General features: G+C 42.6%; 1 protein-coding gene across 1 annotated transcript; it reads left to right on the top strand.

The window, feature by feature from the left end:
* Positions 1 to 1,608: 1,608 nt before the first annotated feature.
* LOC140691795 (integrator complex subunit 6-like) lies at positions 1,609 to 14,362 on the top strand. Its single transcript, XM_072955927.1, has 7 exons — positions 1,609 to 1,746; positions 1,832 to 1,884; positions 5,199 to 5,412; positions 11,209 to 11,389; positions 12,840 to 13,214; positions 13,588 to 13,681; positions 14,063 to 14,362. Exons 1-7 carry the CDS (start codon positions 1,609 to 1,611, stop codon positions 14,160 to 14,162), a joined length of 1,155 nt encoding a protein of 384 aa, XP_072812028.1. The 3' UTR covers positions 14,163 to 14,362.
* The last annotated feature ends 5,671 nt before the right edge of the window (positions 14,363 to 20,033 follow it).

Raw genomic sequence — 20,033 nt, forward strand, 5'->3', positions numbered from 1 at the left:
ATAAAAGACAGAAATCAAGAGTTCCTATCTACAATATATCAGCACGGGGGAAAGTACCAAATTCTGGAAGTAGTTGGTATGATGAGGCTTAATAAGGTTTAGTCATCCTCCTGCCTATACCAGTCAGCTAGAGATGCAGACAAAGTAAGTGATGTATATGTTGTTGCCACTGCTGCTGTTACAAGAAACTGTCCTTCGTTCTGTGACTGTGGAATGTGGTTAAGAAGTCTCCATAAGTGTGCTGTCACCTCAACTGAGGTAGGCAAGAAAGCTAACAGACTAAAACCCACAAACATGACCTGGAACCCGATAAGGACAGACAAATACATCCCAATTCTTGCTGCCTCTGATCTTGTTGACAAGCGTATCTGCAGAAACCGAGGCCTTACTTCCTGGAGCTAAATATAAACAACTGGCCCAAACAATAGAGAACTTGAGGGATAATCCAGGAGAAAGTAGAGAAATTGTAGGCCCAGCTGCTGCTTCATGCCAAAAGGTGGATTTGCAGATTAGTGACGGCGTGTGGGAGCTGCAAAATGGTGGCTGCTTCTCTTCCACCAAACTCTCCAGCCTCCCAGAATCTCCCTGTGGCACCTTCTGACCGGAAACACGCAGGAAGTGCCAGCGTCCATAATGTGAGTCACCCATGATCATCTCTTTAAACCATCCTTAATCACTAAATAGAGACAATACCAAAGTCATCATTCTGCCCAGCATGATCCATCTCTCCCACCTACAACCAAAAAACACTAACCCTCCTCTGAAAGGGAGCACAAAGTCCTATATTTCCTTAAGTCTTGTTCATTCTTCTACCTGATTCATAACCCAGTTTAATATCCTGTATCTTAAATACCAAAAAATAAAGTTAACTAATAACACATCTTGTGTTGGAAAATAAGGGGATGAGAGGGTGTCAACACCAAAATGATTTGGTAAATCTATCTGTGAATCAATTCGTACAAAAATAAAGAAGTAATACTCGTAATCATTACAGTCCTTGTATCTGCGTATGGTTATGTGGTTGCTTCTTCCGCTACCCCTTCCACATCCTCTAACCCTCACAAGCCGTTTCCCTGGTGATTGTCCTTTTCCTGATGGGGTGGCCCAACCTTTCACTCTTGGGGTTCACGGCCACTAGTAGCCCCGAACCAGTCAGATTGGTGTAGTGGTAGTTTCCACTGAATTTAATCAGCGGACATGGGAGTACCGAGAGGTCACCTACAGGAGCTCCTGAATTGCAGACACACTCCTACCTTGCACTGTGGCTAAGAGTCCCTGAAACAATCAAATCCCAGGCTTGCCTTGATTAGAGATCCAAGAACTCATGTGTGAAGGGGAGGCTTCTTGAGGATGATCACTTCTACACTGAAAAATTATATTGTTAATCTTTCTCCCATTCTTACCCAAAGGGGCATGTAACTTTTTATGAGAGTGGCTGTACACTGGGGAAGAGAAATACTCCTATTTCTCTACGATGATAGGACCCCACTCTGAACTGGTACTCATTCCTAGAGACATAAATGTCATTCTGGTTCTTTTGAGAAACACTTGGCTTATGGCTGGGCCTTCGTACAGACTGAATGCTGGACTTTGGGGCACCCAGTCGCCATGCCACCTGAGCTGCCGGTCCTAACCTGCGGGTTTTCTGATCCACCAAGTCACAGTGGAGGGTATGTGCAGAAGCACCTCCTGTCCAACAGAGCTGGTATGGACGAGACTGGACTCAAGCAGGCCCTGAAGCCACAGGTACTCTGCATGAGGAAGCGGCTCCACACCCATGGCTCTGGCTCCTGCTCCGTTAATTTCTCTCTCTTGCTTGCCTTGATTAAAGGTTCCCATGACCTTTGCCCTATGGTGTTACCCCCACCATATTACAGGACAAAAGTGAGTTTGCTGATGTAACTAAGATTGCTAAGCATTCGACCTTCACAAAGTGGGATTCATGGGGGCGCCAAACCTCCTCTCATGAGCCTTTAAAGCTGAGAGTTTTCTCCAGCTGTTAGCACAGGCGGATGAGGCAGCGAGGAAGTGCTCAGAGAAGTCGCTGTGCCACTGCTGGTTTGGAGGTGGAGAGGGCCACCTGGAAAGGGTCTGAGAGTGGCCTCTAGAGTTGACGGAAACCCAGGACTTCAGTCCTATCCGGCAAGCACTTGGGTTCTGCTGACAATCCGAATGAATTGGAAAGAGCATCCCACCCCACGACGAGGCCCAGACGAGCCCACGGCTTGGCTATAATCTTGTTTTTTTTTTGCAGATTATACTTATTTAAATTGAAGTATAGTTGATGTACTACGATATATAAGTTACAGGTGTACAATATAGTGATTCACAAGTTTTAAAGGTCATAATCCACTTATAGTTACTATAGAACATTAGCTATATTCCTTGTGTTGTACAATCGTACACCCAATACTACACCCGAGAGTTTGTAACTCCCACTCCCCTACCCCTATATTATGCCTCCCCTCTTCCTTCTCCCCACTGGTAAACGCTACTTTGTTCTTTATATCTGTGAGCCTGCTTCTTTTTTGTAATAGTCACTAGCTGGTTGTATTTTTTGATTCCACATATAAGTGATATCATACAGTATTTGTCTTTCTCTGTCTGACTTACCTCACTTAGCATTATACCCTTCAAGTCCATCCATGTTGTTGCAAATGGCATTGTTTCATTCTTTTTTATGGCTGCGTATATGTGCATATATACAATATGTCCATTGCATATACACACCGCATCTCCTTTATCCATTCATCTGTCAATGGACAGAAGTTGCTTCCATATCTTGGCAATCGTAAATAATGATTCTATGAATGTTGAGGTGTGTTTTTTTTTAATAACTTTTTTTTTTCAGGTATATACCCAAGAGTGGAGTTGCTGGGTCATATGGTAGTTGTAGTTTTAGTTTTTTGAGAAGCCTCTATACTGCTTTCCACAGTGGCTGCATTAATTTACATTCCCACCAGCAGTGTACCAGGGTCCTCTTTTTTCCACATCCTCACAACACTTGTTATTTGTGTTCTTTTTGATGATAGCCATTCTGGCAGGTGTGAGGCGATATCTCATTGTGGTTTTGATTTGCATTTCCCTGATGATTAGTGATGCTGAGCTTCTTCTCATGTGCCTATTGGTCATCTGCGTGTAGTCTTTGGAAAAATGTCCACTCAGGTCTTCTGCCCAGTTTTTAATTGGATTTTTTTTTTTTTGGAATCTGAGTTGTATGAACTATTTATATATTCTGGATATGAATGCCTCATATCATTTGCAAATATTTTCTGCCATTCAGTAAGTTGTCTTCTCGTTTTGTCGGTGGCTTACTTTGTTCTGCAAATCCTTTTAAGTTTAAAGAGGGCGCTTTGTGTATTTTTGCTTTTGTTTCCTTTGCTTTAGGAGACAGATCCAGAAAAATATACTGCTACAACTTATGTCAAAGAGTGTTCTGCCTATGTTTTCCTCTAAGAGTTTTATGGTTTCCAGTCTTATATTTTAGGTCTTTAAACCATTTTGAGTTTATTTCTGTACATGAGGCTAGAGAATGTTCTCATTTCATTCATTTACATGTAGCTGTCCAGTTTTCCCAGCACCACTTATTGAAGAGACCATCTTTTGTCCATTGTATATTCTTGCCTCCTTTGTCCTAGATTAATTGACCATAAGTGCGTGGCTTTAGTTCTGGGCTTTCTATTCTGTTGCATTGATCTCGGTGTCAGTTTTTGTGCCAGTATCGTACTGTTTTGAATACTGTAGCTTTGTAGTATAGCCTGAAGTCAGGAAGCATGATTCCTCCAGCTCTGTTCTTCTTTTTCAAGATTGGTTTGGCTATTTGGGGTCTTTTGTATTTCCATACAAATTTTAAAATTATTTGTCCTAGCTCTGTGAAAAATGCCATTGGTATTTTGGCAGAGATTGCATTGAATCTGTAGATTGCCTTGACTAGTAAGGTCGTTTCAATAATATTAATTCTTCCAGTCCGAGAACCAATCTTTCCATCTGCTTGTGTAAGGACACAACTTGGCTAAAATCTTGATTCTGACCTCTGAAGACCTGAAGCATAGAACTGAGTCAAAGCCATCCAGATTCTGAGCTATAGAACTGTGAAATAAGAGATGGGTGTTGCTTTAAGCCACTGAATTTGGGGTAACTTTTAAGCCACTAAATTTGGGGTTATTTGTTGCACGAAATAAAAACACATACACCTTCTGAGTCTGCATCCACGTCGTCACTGGATTTCACTATATCCAGTTGGCGAGAAAAGCAGCACATGAGGCCTGGATGACAGGCTGCCTTCACAGTACACAGGAAATGCTTATACCAGTTTCCAGAACAAAAAGAGAAACAGTATGCAAGATTTACACAGTCTGACTCATTGGATGTACACTCAGTTTTAAACAGAGCATATATGAAGAGGCACTTCTGGATTGAAGTCAGGGCCTGTGAAAATCCCCTCTTGCAGAAGAACGATGAGGACACGGGCACATATTGTGACAAAAAAATATTTTGCAAACTCTGTAAGTTATCAAAAGTTTTGCAACAACGTGAAGAGCATTTATTCAAAAACAGTGGCCAGATCACAATAGGACCAGTGAGTTCTGGGAGGATGTAACTTTCACTATGCCCCCCTTCCCCCAGCCTCAGCTCCATGGTAGCCTCGAAACCCATGACCTCACATCTGGAGTAGCTGGGAACACCAGCAACCTGTCAGCCAGTGGTGGGGACAGAACTGATTGAAGCTCTCCAGCGATCTCTACGCCCAGACAATTGTCACATTTAACACGCTTGGCAACTCCTTGAAATGCACTATTCTCACAGCTTGTCCATATTTCAACAGTCTGAGAGCTCACTGTGTGTGAACAGCTCTATTCACTACCTCAGGGTACAAGGCAGGAATCCTGCGGTGCAGTGTTGAAGAGAAGGGGTGACAGTGGCAATCTTGTCTTGCTGCGATTTTACATGGAATACTTCTAATGTTTCTCCCGTAGGAATAATGTGCACTGTAGATTTCTGGTAGACACCTGTCTTAACAAATGCTTTTACTTTCTCCACATGAGTAGCTGTTGCACTTTTGATGCTATAAATTTCCTCTTTGGCTGTCAATATAGTGAGCCAGTTTTGGATTTTTTAGCTCTCAGCTTCAAAGTCACCCTTTTGGCCTGATCTGTGAGAATTGTTCTGGTCCCTTTAATTTTTTTTTCTTCTTGCAGAAGTGGGCACAGGAGTCAGCCTGTAGAGGGCGCCAGAGGCAGTGCTGGGGGAAGCGGGCTCCGAGCTCTTGGGGGCTGGCCCAGAGGCTCCAGAGGCGGAAGCCTGTCTAGGCTGCAGCGTCTCCAGTGCCCCGTGGCACGGGGTGGGTGCCGGCAGCAGCTGTGGCCAGCGGCTTCCTTGGAGCCTTCTCGGGCAGTGGAACATCAGCTTGTGGTGAGACACTTCGCCGTATAGTTCACTCCCAGGCTCCCTAGAAGGCATATTTCCAGCAGCTGCCCAGGGCACATTCTAGAAGGATCCACGTGTGGAGCCGCATGTGTTTACCACCATTTCGTGAGTTTCTTCCAGGCTCCTCCATCAAGGTCAGGGTTGACCCTTGGAGCGTGGATCTCTTCCCCGGGCTGCCTCGCTGCCCTGGAAGGGGTCTGTCCCCGGGTGTTCTCCACCCAGGGTGGAGCCCGTCCTGAGGGACCCCTCAGCTCTGAGGAGACGCTGCCTTGGGGGCTGGTCCCAGCCCCGGGGTGGCCGTTCCTCGGCTGCCTTACCTCAGCCGTGTTGGGGACAGACTGCCCTTGGTGCTCCAGCTCAGGTCTGGGAGGGTTTTCCTGTGTGATTCTTCCCCCACCGGTGACGGGTCACTTCCTCGGGGCGGGGGGGCATTGCAGGCTTGAGGGTGAGGGGTGCTTCTTGGCGTCCATCGGAGCCCTGGGAGGGGACATTTCCTGGGTGTGTTACCCCAGGGCTGCAGGTCCCTCTCCCTTGGGGGCTCTCCCTCAGCTGTGAGAGCCTCTCCCGGGCGCCCAGCTCAGCATGGGGCGGGGGGCACTTGTCTCCATTCTGATGGGGCAGCTTTTCCGGTGATACGCTCGTCGTGACTGGGGACTCTTAGTGGCAGCACTGTCTCTGTCCTCAGAGGACTTAGAATTGGTGCGGTCGCCCCCGGGGGAGTGCTGTTCCTCGGATGCTGTGAGACGAGGTGGAACTTGGATGGTCTGGCTCAGCTGTCAGGGGAGAGAACTTTCCTCTGGGTGCTTTCTCAGCACTGGAGGTTTGAGCTCTTTCTTGAGGCTCCCTCGGTGATCTGGGGCAGCTGATACTGTTCCTTGGGAAATTGGTCCCTGCCCAGGACAGAGATTCTGTCTTGAGTGCTCTTTCTTAGTCCGAGATGACGACGTTTTCTTGGGCACTTAAGCCTGCTTATGTAGGGGTGGCTCCTGGTTCTTCGGTCCTCTAACTAAGCCATGGCTGAGGACGCTTCTTTGGGCTCTGTGTCCACCTTAGGGGGTGGATTCTTCTTGGTGTTGTCTGTCCCAGCCTTTAGGGGGTGTCTTAGTTGGGAGTTCTAAGGCATATTGCTGGCAGGGGAGGGGGTGCTGTTTCTTGGATGCTCTGCCTCAGCCTCGGGGTAGTGAGGTTTTTTTATCTTAGACTTCTCTGAGTTTTTTCTTTTTCTTTTAGTTACATAATTTTATTCTGATTTTTAAAATAAAACTTTTCTGTATTGTGAAAAAATAAAATTTCGTAATTACAAATGGAAAACAATAAAACATTCCACCTATTCTTATCTTTCCTCTTAGCAGTTTGGTTTTTATCTCTGCTTTTAAAAAAATTTGCATATAGTTGACGTACAATATTATGTAAGTTACAGGTATACAATATAGTGACTCATGGTTTTTAAAGATTATACTCCATTTACAGTTGTTATAGAATATTGGCTATGTTTCTTGTGTTGTACAATATATCGTTGTAGCTTATTTTATACATAATAGTCTATACCACTTAACCCCCTACCCCTATATTGCTCCTCCCCCTTCCCCCTCCTCACTGGTAACCACTAGTTCTCGTTATCAATAAATCTGGTTTTTTTTTTCTCAATTTACTAGTTTGTTGTAGTTTTTACATTGCACATATAAGTGATATCACACAGTATTTGTCTTTGTCTTTGAGTTATTTCACTTAGCATAATACCCTTCAGGTCCATCCATGTTGCTGCAAGTGGCAAGATTTCCTTCTTTGTGACTGAGTAGTATTCCATCACACACACACACACACACACACGCACACACACACACAAACATCTCATTTATCCATTCATCTATTGATGAACCGAGGTTGCTTCTGTATCTTGGCACTTGTAAATAATGCTGCTCTTAACATTGGAGTGCATATATCTTTTCAAATTAGTATTTTTGCTTTTTCTTAAGATATATACCCAGGACTGAAACTGCTGGGCATTCAGCAGTTTTTTTTTTTACATGCAAAAATATGCTTCTTACCCCTAATTGAAATCATACTACTTATCTTAGAAGTTGTTACCTTTTTTGGTAACTTACGTCAGAAACCTTTTCTCTAGTTGATGTTATTCTAAAGCTTGTGTTTTAATGGTTGCAAAGTATTTAATCATATAGCTATATAATGATATTTATTCACTTCTGTGTTGTTGAGCATTCAATTTATTTGTGATTTTCAATTTTATAAATCCTTATATACAATATAATATTTATATATAAGCATTTATCAAATTCATTTCTATTAGTAGAAATAGTATCGCACGGGAAGAAATCATGAACTAGTCATCTCCAGAAAAATTGCAGCAATTTTAGAAGTTTGTATGAAGGCACGTTTTCATCATCTTGACCATAATAACTCCTAACTATCATTTAATTTTAACATTTACAGGGAAAGGTGTGTTGTCTTGCCTTACTTTTAACTTCTTTCCTTATTTTCTGTGTTAGGTTTATTTCATTCCAACTGTCTTAAACAGGCCCTGGTTGACACAAGCAAAAACTAATTTTTAAGAAGAATACCAAGTAGCTTGCAGCAAGCTGGGGGAAAGACTTACAATGAATATGAAAGATAGGGGGTATGTGTTCTCAATCTATAAAAAGATATAACTAAATATGAGAGGAACATAGTAGTTGAGAAAGTCAGGAGTATTTAAAGAAGAAGCAGTTCAGTAAAGGAGAAGTAGCCATAGCCAACCAATATATGGGGATGTGCTTTTTCCTCCCTAGCAAGGTTGATGTCTGTTGTTTTGGTCTGTTGTTACCTTTTGGGGGAACATGCCTCCTCCCCTGCACAGGGTCATTCTGAAACTGTGCCCCTCGTGACACAAACAAGGGCAGGTTACACTCTTTGCAGAGAGAAGTCAAGGCTGAGCTGTTGAAACAGCAACACCTTAAAGAAACTCCCCATTAGTTCACGCTTCCTTTAGCTCCAAGAATTGCGTAGCTTCAGCTCAAACCAGATTGCTCAGTTTGTGTGTGTGTGTGTTTTCTTGATTTCTTTATCTCAGCCTTGAGAGATTTCTAGCCAACTTTTCAGCCACGTCCTTGAGCTTCTGGGTGGAGATCTGGGTTCAACCAGCAATGGGTGAGTGCTCCAGTTGTACCACATACACACACTTGCTGTACAGGCAGCCTGTCGTTTCAGCCACTCTGGCGGGTGTGCAGGGACCTCTCATCATGACTAAACTTGCATTTCTCTGCTGATTAATGAAGATATGAATTGGCCATTTGAGTATGTCTTACATGAAGTGCCTTTTCAGGTCTCTTGCTCTTATTTTACTAGGATGTGTGTAACTTTTATTGAAGTATAGTTGCTTTTCGATGTTGTGTTAGTTTCTGGTGTACAGCATACTGATTCAGTTATACTGGAATTTTAAAACTGGCTTATAGTTCTGCATATATTCTGGAGTCCACTGATTTTTGGAGATACGTGTATACATAGATAAGTATGCACAAGTATTTATACACATCATGTGTATTAATCATATGTAGATATATATGAGTATGTGAATAATTAAATATATAAATGTTGATGCAATTTACATACCTATAACGTTCTGAGTATCTTCTACATATCTGTTTTGTTTTTTCACCCTCTTAATAGTGTCTTTTTGATAAACAGAAGTTTCAAATGTAATTATGTCTAATTGGACAATCTGTGATTTTTGGTTAGTGCTTTTTCACCCTCAAAAAAAAAAAAAAACTTTGCCTACCTTAAAGCCATGAGGGTAATATCCTAAGTTTTCTAACAGATCTCCCATTCATCTCTAATAAATTTTTGTGGAATGGGGTGAGGTAAGAAGCAAGGTTTATTTTTTACCTGTGTACATATCAAGTGGACTTATTAAAACCACTGTCTTCTCCACAGTGGTTTGCAGGGGACCTTGTGTCATAAATCCAGCTGTTTCCCTATTTCCAGATTTGTTTCTAGATTCTCTGTCCTCTTCCATTGGTGTATTTGCCCGTCCTTGCTCCATTACCACACTGTTTTATTTAGAATACTTTTGGAGTAAATCTTCAAATTTGGTAGTATATGTCCTCCAGCTTTGTTCTTTTCCTTAAAGACCGTCTTGGCTATACTAAGCCCTTTAATTTCCATGCACTTTTTGTTTGTTTGTTTGTTTTTTTACCACCAGCTTGTCAGTTTTCACAAAAAATGTAACATAGTGGGATTTTAAATGGGATTAGTAGAGATCATTTGGGGGAGAAGTGACAATAATGACTCAATAACAAATCTTTCAATCCATGCAGAAAGTATTTCTCCCCGTTTACTGAGGTCTTTAATTTCTCTCAGTGATGTTTTACAGTTTTCGGGTTGTGCTCTAGCACTGTTTCATTAGATTTAGATATTAGACGTTTTTGATACTATTTTCAATGGCATTTACGTTTTTACATTCTAATTATTTGTTGCTGTTATGCAGAAATAGAAAAGTGGTAATGATGATGACCACAAAGCGGTTTTTATTATAACTAATAACTTGATTAAGTTCACTTATTAACGCTAATGATTTCTTATCCTTTTGCATAGTCTGTGTAACGCCGTCTGTGAATAATGACTGTTTTACGTTTGCCTTTCCAGGCTAGACTTTACAACGATTATAATTTCCTGGTGCTACTGCACTTTCAGAACCATCAGTACATGGCTGAATGGCTAGTGGACACCGTTTTGTCCGAACGCAGGGGAAAATGTTTGCTATTTCACTGTTGAGTATGATGTTTGCTATAGATTTTTTTTTTGGTAGATACAGTTTATCAGATTAAGGAAGTTGCTGTCTATTCCAAATCGCTGATAGTTTTCTTCATGACTAATTGTTGAAATGTAACCCATCTATAAAAGTGATCATAAGGTTTTCCCTTGGTTTGTTGTCGTTGCTGTTAAGTGATGCATTACATTGATTTCTGAATGTTAAACCACTGAGTTTAAAATTTTAAACCAATCTTGCCTTCCTGCAGTGTATCTAAACAAGACAGGATGTATATCCCTTTTATATGCTATTGTATTTGAGTACTCTTTGGTTTAGGATTATTGGGTCTCAGTTCAGGAGAGATGTTAGGATAAAGGCCGATAGTTGTCCTTTCTTCAGCTGTCTCTGTGAGATTCTCAGGTTTATGTTGGCCTTTTAAAATGAGGACCAAGGAAAGGAATTATTTCTCCTAACAAGAGTTGACACAAATGTTGAGGGGGGTATAGCTCAAGTGGTAGAGCCCATGCTTAGCATGCATGAGGCCCTGGGCTCAATCCCCAATACCTCTATTACAGAAGAAAAAATTAAATAAATAAACCTAATAACTTCCCCCCCCCCGAAAACACACCAAAAAAAAAAAAACCCAGAAAAATCAATTAAAAAAACCCCACGATATTTAAAAAAAAAAAGAGTTGACACAAATTGGTTTCTCCTCCTTCAAAGAAGTAATCCACTTTTTTGTTGCTGAGTGCTGCCCGTTCCCCAAGAATCCTGATTACTCATGGTTACACCATGTTTGGCTTTGGACGACATCTTGCGTGTTAGCTTCCTTTTTAAAAATAATAAAATAGACGGATTAAAATTAAGTTGCTTTTCCTGAAGAGAGTATTTGTTGAAGTACGGTAAATATTGGACCGTGGTTAAAACTCAAATTAGCGATTCAAATTCTTGGCTGTATAGACATACAGAAAATATTTGCAATTTTGTGATTGATGGAGTTTTGCTGTGATTGGAACGTGTTCATTGATGTTTCTCAGGAAGTGATGAGTGACGAAGCAGAGGAGTTTGCCGTCGGGCCTGAAAACCAAATGGAACTTTGTGGAGAACCCGAGAGTCCCTCTTTATCTGAGGAAAAGCCGGGTATGGGCCTGCTGCCAATGAAACAGGACGAAGAGGGAGAATCCCATTCCGGGGCCCTATCCATGTCCGGGGAAGATAGTAAGAATGACTATTATCACCTCCTCTTCAGGACCTTACCCAGCAGGGTCTGGATTCTGCCTCCTCCACTTTGCGGGAGTTGTTCTCATCAAGGACACCAGTTTTGGTTGAGGTTGCCATTGATGTCTCAGCCATGTTTGACACAGTTGTTCACTCGCTCCTTCATGGAAACTTTCTTGGATTCCCATGCGCCGCGATCTGCTGGTTTTCTTCTCGTATCAGTAACCCCCCTTTCATTCTTTTTTTCTGCTTTCCCTTGCCATTTCCCCTGTAAGAATTACTGTAAAAATTCCTGAATCTCACCATTTTTCTCTATCCCTCCAGTCCACTCTGACATGATCTTTCACCCAGATACGATAATAGCTTCTTATCTGATCTGTCTGATTTCCATTCTAGCCAGGGGTCTGACCCTCACTGTCTAACCCTGCAGCTGGAGTGATCATGTTGACACAGAAATCAGATCATGCCACGTTCATCTGGAAAACACATCATCACCTTTCCTGGGCACTCAGAACACAATCTGAACTCCCGACGCTGGTCCCCAAGCTCTGCAAGACCTGGCCCCGCCGCCCTCTCCTAACACGTGTCCTGTCGTCTCCTCCCTGCTCTCTCTGCCTCTGTCCTTTACTCTCCGGTCGCTGGCCAGTCTCCTCCCTGGGGCCCCGCGCTTGCCCTTACCGCGGCCTGGAGCTCTTGCTCTGCGTGTGCACAGGCTGGCTCTCTCTCCTCCTCCAGGCTCTGCCCACGGGACACCCCCTGAGAATCAGAAGGCCCTCCCCGACCACGTGGTCCACTGGGACTCCACTCCTCCTCTCTGTCTCAGCCCTGCCTGCTTCTTCCCTAACATGAGTTCACACTGTAATTGTTCTGTGGGATCATGGTACACTTACTGCCTGGCCTCCCCACGAGCATGTAGGTTCCAGAAGGGTGAGGATGGTTTCTCTCGGTCCTGTTGGCTCCTGCTCCCCAGCTCCTGGCACGGTGCCTGGCACAGAGGAGGAGGAGGAAGTGAAGGAGAGCTGCCAGACTTGGGAGTAAAAAGAATTTCACTCTTCTGAGACACAAAAGATGGACGAGGAGGATCCTGTACTGACAGGGATTTCTGGTGATGGAGTGTGAATATCAGACATCTTGACATCGAATGAGACTTTTAGCTTTTCAACTTGTAAAGGGCATTGAGGAGACAGTCAATCATAAGTGTCAGGGCTCTGTGAATGTATTCTTATTAGTTGAACTATCCAACTACATTTCTGTATGTATTGATAGTGCCAAGAGAGAAAAAGTGGTTTATTGTATGATCTTGTCTCAGCCTTATTTGTGGGATCTGATACCTGGTACATCCTCGTGCTTTCTGAAATAATTTCTTCAGAACTGCAGAACACAGGGATGTCTCTGTGGTGGTGATAAAATGCATCTAACTCAGAGTTCAATCTCTTAATTTGGTTTCCAGCTGCTACTGTCACTCACGATGTCCACGAGGAGAAGACAGAAAATAATCAAACCCCACCTAATGGCTTCTTGCCAAAATCTGCTGCACCAGAGCTTATGAATATGGCAGCAGATGATCTTCCACCCAAGCAATTTGATTCTGTGTCTGATGACTTCACTAGTCTCAGCAAAGATGACCTAACTGACAAACCTGGTAGTAATACAGTTGAAAGAGGAACCCAGACCTGCAGTGTCTCCGTAGGTGATTCAAAAGCCACAGTAATGTCTTCAACGGGAACTGTGCCAAATACATTGCAAATAAGTCCTGCTATGGCACAGAAAATTAATGATGATATAAAATACCAATTAATGAAAGAAGTTCGGAGGTTTGGACGAAGTAAGTAGTGAAAGAATGTCTATTAATAAAACCACGGGAAGTCGCTCTTTTTTGTATGATTTAGAATAAACTGAGCCCACCTTTTAAACTCATCCTTTGACAGAATTGGGTTTTTACATGATTTAGGGTGGTTTTTCTTTACTTTGTCTAAAAATTCCTAATATACCTCTTAATTTTGGGGGGGTGGGCGTGGTTAATGTTTATGGCAGTTTCCTTAGTAGTGATGTGCAGGTGTTGTGACTTAAGCATTCAAAACAGAAACACGATGCAACATTCACGAAGAATAATTACTGAGCTAGTAGATGCGCTAAGATTGAGTTCTATACCAGCCTCATCTTTTTACAAATGCTGATTTTTTTTTTAATATCTTCAGAGTATGAAAGAATTTTCACTTTGCTTGAAGGAGTGCAAGGACCTCTTGAGGTCAAGAAACAATTTGTTGAATTTACCATCAAGGAAGCTAGAAGGTGAGTGTAAAAAAGAACTCTCTAATTTTGTTTTGAATGTAATTGCGCCCAGTGCTGAACAGGGGCAGGAACAGGCCTTGCTTTCCCCAAGCCCTGGCCCTCAGTCATAGCTCGTGCTATTTCCATAGGCATTTAGGTTGATATTATTTTACTCTAATTCATTTTCCCAAGCCCATGGGGCCTTCTAAGCTCACCATAGTCTGGGGCGGGCCTGGCCCTCAGCTGACGCTCTTGGTAATTTGTTGGACCGTATCTTCCCCTTAGGATACACTTTCTATTCCCAAGTAGGTCGTGAGCTCTGTTTTGTACCCACTAGTATGCCTTACACATTATCGAGGCTTTAGATATCTTCTGGTTAATTAAATGCCTCTTTATTTTCAGGTTTAAAAGAGGAGTCTTAATTCAGCAACTTGAGAAGTTCCTAGAAAAAGTAGAATCCGACCGTCTTGGCAACGGAGTTAATCACAAGAAAAACAGATAGTTGTGTTGCAAAGACGGATGAGAAGCAGGCACACTTTCTATGCTGCAGGATGGAATGAGATTTTGCTGAAGCTTCCTAAAAATGTCGGAGTCAAGAAAATTGCCTTCTAGAGGCTAAGAAAAAAAAGCAGTGGAGCCTTTCATTTTTATGGTTCTCTGTCAGTAAAAGCGGGGCTGTTGCCCTAAGTATTTGCCGTGAAAGTATAGCTCGTTGTTTCTTTGTTTGTTCGTCCTCTTACCCGAGGAGGGGGAGGTTATTAACTCATCATGCTACATAATATCACAGTCTTGGCTGCAGGTCACATGGTTGTAGCCGGTATTTATAACTGCCGTCTTTCACTACCCATTTCTTATTCCCTTTGCCCGGAGACCGCCCCTCAGCTGGTCATGGTTCTTTGCCTTGAAGGATGATCAAACCTTGATTGCTGAAAGGTCTGGGCCATTGCCATTAGGTGTCCTGCCTTCAATGAGTTGTTGTAATTTTCCACAAACTTTCATCAGAAGACACGAGAGACTAGTATGCTGGGAAAAAAACGGGTTAAAGCAAGTATTCTTTGTAACAAACGATCCGGTCGAGATAAATCAACTCTTCATTACGTAATTTTCTTATACACTTGTCTTATTTAAAATCTTCAATTGTCATATGGAATAGATTCTCCAAAAGCTGTATGCTGTTCTTGGCCTGGTTAACATCCTAAGTAAATCATTTTTATTTTATTGAAATTGACAGCAACAATGGAGTATTTTTACAATTTGTTTTACACGGTCCCTTCTTACTCTCTCACGCTCATTTTCACTACTTTCTGAAATACCTAGTATTTCCCTTCCTTTTTTCCTCACAATTCAAAGAATATTCTTTAGTTTGCTCTGGATTTGATGGCAATAGTGTCAATGATAGGAATTCATTCATTTTCAGTACCTGGATTTTTTTTTTCAAATTTGTAACTGAATGACTCCTGTAATGTTGACAAGTTTCCACGTGCATGTTCTCTGATACATAAGAGGAATGCAAATCAAGCCACATTACCTACCACCTCACACTCGTTAGAATGGCCACTACTGAAAGAACAGAAAACAACAAGCGTTGGCAAAGATGGGAGGAATTGGAGCCCTTGTGCGCTGTTGACGGGAAAGTAAAATGGTGTCGCCATTATGGAAAATATTATGGAGTTTCCTTAAAACAAAACAAAACAAAACAAAGAATTACCATACGATCCAGAAATCCCACTTCTGGGTATAAATTAGAAAGAATAAAAGGGAATCACAGACATCAAAGAGATGTCTGCACAACCATGTTCATCATAGTGTTACTCACAATAGCCAAGACATCAAAACAAACCAAACGTCCATTGACGGATGAATGAGTAAAGGAAATGGTGTAGATATACAATGGACTATTTTGCCCCAGATTTATTGAGATACAATTGACATATAACATTGTGTAAGTTTGAGGTGTACAGTATGTTGATTTGATACACTCATATATTGCAAAATGATGACCACCATAGCGTTAGCCAACACCTCCATCGTGTTGCATAATTAGTATTCCTTTTTTGTGGTTAGAACACTTCAGATCTATGCTTTAAACGACTTTCAAGTCAACAATACAGTTTTTTTTAACTATAGTCACCATGCTGTGCATTACATCCCCAGAACTTATTCATCTTATAACTGGAAGTTTGTACCCTTTGACCAGCATCTCTCCATTTCTCCCACCCCCAGCTCCCAGTAACCAAGACTCTACTCTGTTCCTATGTGTTCAGCTTTTCGAGTTTCCACATAAAAGTGATATCATATAGTATTTGTGTTTCTTCATCTGACTTATTTCACTTACCATAATGCCCTCGAGGTTCATCTCTTTTCTCCGCATCCTGAGTAGAGTGGGTTTGGGTGGGGTGAAACCAAACTGAGACCCTTGTGCACTGCCCCGAAAGGTGGGGGTGGGGGGAAGCTGGTCCCTCAGCCCACTCTCCCTTTCCCGGTGAAGGAAACTCTCTCTAGCTGGGAAGTTCCCTCTTGGTGCTGAGCAATGGCAGCTGGGGGTGAGGGGTGTGGGATGACGCAAGTACAGTGAAGCTGTTCTTCCTTCTCTTCCTGTATGATTGTCTCGGGTTTTTGTACCACTGTGTTGCTGAAGGTCCTAAGTGGACTCCTAGACTCCTCAGAGCTCTTTTCACTCATGGATAGCTGTCTAACTGTTGATCTCTGTCGGGGCACAGAGGCTGGTATCTCCTACATCACCTCTCTGTCTACAATGGAGTATCATGTAGCCGCAAAATGAAGGAAATTGTATCACATGCTACAACATGAATGAACCTCGAAGACCTTAGGCAAAATTGAATGAGCTCTTCACAAAAGGACAAACACTGTATGATTCCACTCATTTGAAGGATTTAAAGTAGTCAAAATCCTAGAAACAGAATGTAGAAAAGTGGTTATCAGGGGCTGGGGGGAGGGGCAGAGGGAATTAACATTTAGTGGGTACAGGGTTTCAGAGTGGCAGATGAAAAAGCTCTAGTGATTAGTTGCACAACAAAGTGAATGTACTTAATGCGACCGACCTGTACACTTGAAGATGGTCATGTGGCAAATTTAACATTACAGTTTTTTGGTTTTTGGGTTTTTATTTTGTTTTGTTTTGTTTTGTTTGCTACATTAAAAAAATATGACGAGCTGAGGCAGATTGAGAGGAGACCTAGGAGGACCTGTCAGGAAGAGCAAATGAGTTGAGCATGTTCTGGATCCAGGGCCACATGACAAACAGGGACCAGTGGGAGACTGCGGGCTGGGGGAGCCTAAGGCCGCAGAGTCTGAGGGCAGCACCAGAGGAGTGGGAGGAACCTGGGCTTCAAGACAGACCGGGCCGTGAGTCTTTGCTCCAGGTAGGCCCTGATGTGCTCGTGCCCTGGGCTACTTTCCTAGCCTCTTAGTCTTTCCACATCCTCTTCTCTCAACTGAGAGTTGTGACAGCATCGACCTCCTGGGCTCATTGCGACGATTTAAAAATAGCTCATTCAGCATACAACGGAGTCACAAAAACCAAAAAGAAACCAAGCTAATACAAAAGAAAATTATCAAACCAGAAAAATAGCATACGATATCACTTATATGTGGAATCTAAAAACATAAAAGATAAAAGATAAACGAACCTATTTACAAAACAGAAACAGACTCACGGACATAGAAAACAAACTTATGGTTACCGGGGGAAAGGGGCTGGGAAGGGATACATTGGGAGTTTGAGATTTGCAGATACTAACTACCATATATAAAACAGATAAACAACAAGTTTGTACTATATAGCACCGGAAACTATATTCGATATCTTGTAGTAGCTTACGGTGAAAAAGAACATGAAAATGAATATACGTATATTCATGTATGACTGAGGCATTGTGCTGTACACCAGAAACTGACACAACATTGTAAACTGACTATACTTCAATAAAAATGTATATTGAAAATAAAATAAAATAAAATAAAATAGCTCACTCAACGTTTATTAGAAACTTTCAAAGTGTCAGGCGCTTATCTCGGTGTGAAATCACAGTGAACCAAATGCTTTCTCATGGATCTTACCTTCTAGTTGGGAGACAAAGACACCAGCCAACCAGAGCTCCTATCAAGTAATGTAAGTGCACTGAAAAGAAGTTGACGTGAAGAGGAGGAAAGTGAGTGGATGGTACCGTGACTTTGGTAGTCACAGGAGAGCTACATTTTAATTAAATCTACGTGGGGCTTCCAGCTCATGTATGTGGGTTGCAGCCTGGTTGTGATCCTTTCTCCTGGAATGTCTGAGCTGCTTCAGCATCAGATGAGGAGACAAGTCTTACAGAGATGGCTGAATGAGCTCCTACCATTGCACAAAGCCGGTTCTCTGTGACACATCCGTGCAATACACACACGTGCGTGCATCCATGTGTGTGCGTGCGTGCGCGCGTGTGTGTGTACAGAGACACACCTGGCTCCTACTGGTTCTCCTTCTCTAGGTGGAGCCTGACTGATAGATTTTGGTACTGGAAGAGGTTCTAGAGAACAAATATTAAAGATGAGTTCTCTGAGATTGTTCTGTGTTTTGGAATTCCTTTTTGAATCAGATTAGATTTAAAGCCATTAGTGACTTTTATCCCAATTTTTAAAGGGAACTGGTAGTCCATTGTGAGAAGTAGCAAAGGCGTTTCTCAAATTCCCACGTTTGGATACTGATGATTAATCAAGTCCCTATAAAAGGCAAGGGTATGAGTGAGCACAAGTGATGCTACCTGTGACCATTTTAGTCAAAATAAGGAATGTAATGGAAATGATCAGCTGCTTCTAAATCTGCTGGAGAACGGAGGGAAGAAAGTCACGTGCTCGGGTCCACAAGGTCCCATTTCAAGATCTACGTAAAGGACCTGAGAGCTTCTACGAACTGGTTACTATTATCTCCTGTAGCCCCAGGGCCAAGATGTGGGAAAGCCAAATCCGGAGTCGAATGCTGTGATCGGCTGAACTACAACACAGGTGGAATCCTCAAATTCTCAAGACCTCTTCTGCTTATGTTAGGGCACTCATTAGGAGATGACGAGATCCTGAAAAGTGAAGTGGGACACAGATGTGGACTGATGAAGCTGGGTACTTTGAACCCCTAAATTCCGTGAGGTGACTCGCCAGTAGAAGCAAAACTTCCTTCTGAGGGGGTTATTTATTCTTTGCCTGAGCAATCAGTGATAGTCTGGCCTCAAGGAGCAGCCTTGCGGGGCGCTGCTGATCTTCCTCCGAAGCTGCATCCACCACCTCTCTTTCCTTCAAAATCCCATAACAAGCCTCAAATGCCCACAGGCCACAAAGTATGAAGTAAAGTATGACCTTGGCAGAGGCACAAAATTGACCAAAGGAAGTACAAAATTTTTTAAATGCGTATGGACCAAATTCTGAGGAATTCATGTGGAAATGGTTCTTTACAGTGAGGTGCAGAGGTAAAAGGAAAATATAATTGAATCAGACCAAATTTTTGACTGGGGCTCATTAAGCTGAGACTCTGGATTAAAGGAGTTAGACAAGCCTCTCAGAGTTTGCCAGGTTGGTGCCTTAGTCCGTTCAAGATGCTCTAACAAAATACTATAGGCTGGTGAGTTAAACAACAAACATTAATTCATCACAGTTCTGAATTCTGGGAAGCCCAAGATCAAGGCAGCAGGAGCTTTCGTGTCTGGTGAGAGCCCAGCTTCTGGTACATAGAAGGCCTACTTCTTACTATGTTCTCATGTGTTGGAAGGGGGCAGGGCACTCTCCAGGGTCTCATTTATAGGGCCACTAATTCCATTCTAGAGGGCCCCACCCTCGTGACCCAATCACTTCCCAAAGGTGCCACCTCCTAGTTAAGATTTTGACATTTATCTGGGGAGTGCAGGAACACTCATTCCACTGCAGTTAGTAGGCTGAAAAAGTCCCAAAGGACTTAAGGAGGAATGCAATACTGCAGAGGAAGACGTCCAAAGGCTTAAGGAATTTGGAACATTAGGGTGAATTGATCACATAATATGTGTTCACTCACCTTGGGAGGTCCAGAGAACATGACTTTCACCAAGACTGTGGTACGTTGCTTTCCAAGGGGAGCCCAGGCATCTGTGGGGAGCTCTGTGGTGGTTGATCAGAAATGACTGTGGCTTGCCCTTGAGGAAGGGCCATGCTACACTAACAAATATCATTGTCCCGGCCCTCTCCAAACAGACCTGTGACCAATTACATGGGTGATGTGTAATGGTAGAACTTTAAGTCATCAGAATTCTAAGAGATTATCTGATACTGCCTCTGACCTGACACCGATGTTTGGACTTACGGAAGTCATGGGATCAATGTGGTTTTACCTCATGTCCATCTCAGTGGCTGG

Source organism: Vicugna pacos, chromosome X, assembly GCF_048564905.1.
Source record: "Vicugna pacos chromosome X, VicPac4, whole genome shotgun sequence".
Taxonomy (NCBI): Eukaryota; Metazoa; Chordata; class Mammalia; order Artiodactyla; family Camelidae; genus Vicugna; species Vicugna pacos.

Excerpts from the sequence above, each read along its gene's own strand:
- LOC140691795 (XM_072955927.1), top strand. The coding sequence starts at position 1,609 with ATGCCACCTGAGCTGCCGGTCCTAACCTGCGGGTTTTCTGATCCACCA. Across the intron at positions 1,747-1,831 it reads AGCAGGCCCTGAAGCCACAG|GTTCCCATGACCTTTGCCCT; the intron begins GTACTCTGCATG and ends CCTTGATTAAAG. Across the intron at positions 13,215-13,587 it reads AGTTCGGAGGTTTGGACGAA|AGTATGAAAGAATTTTCACT; the intron begins GTAAGTAGTGAA and ends TAATATCTTCAG.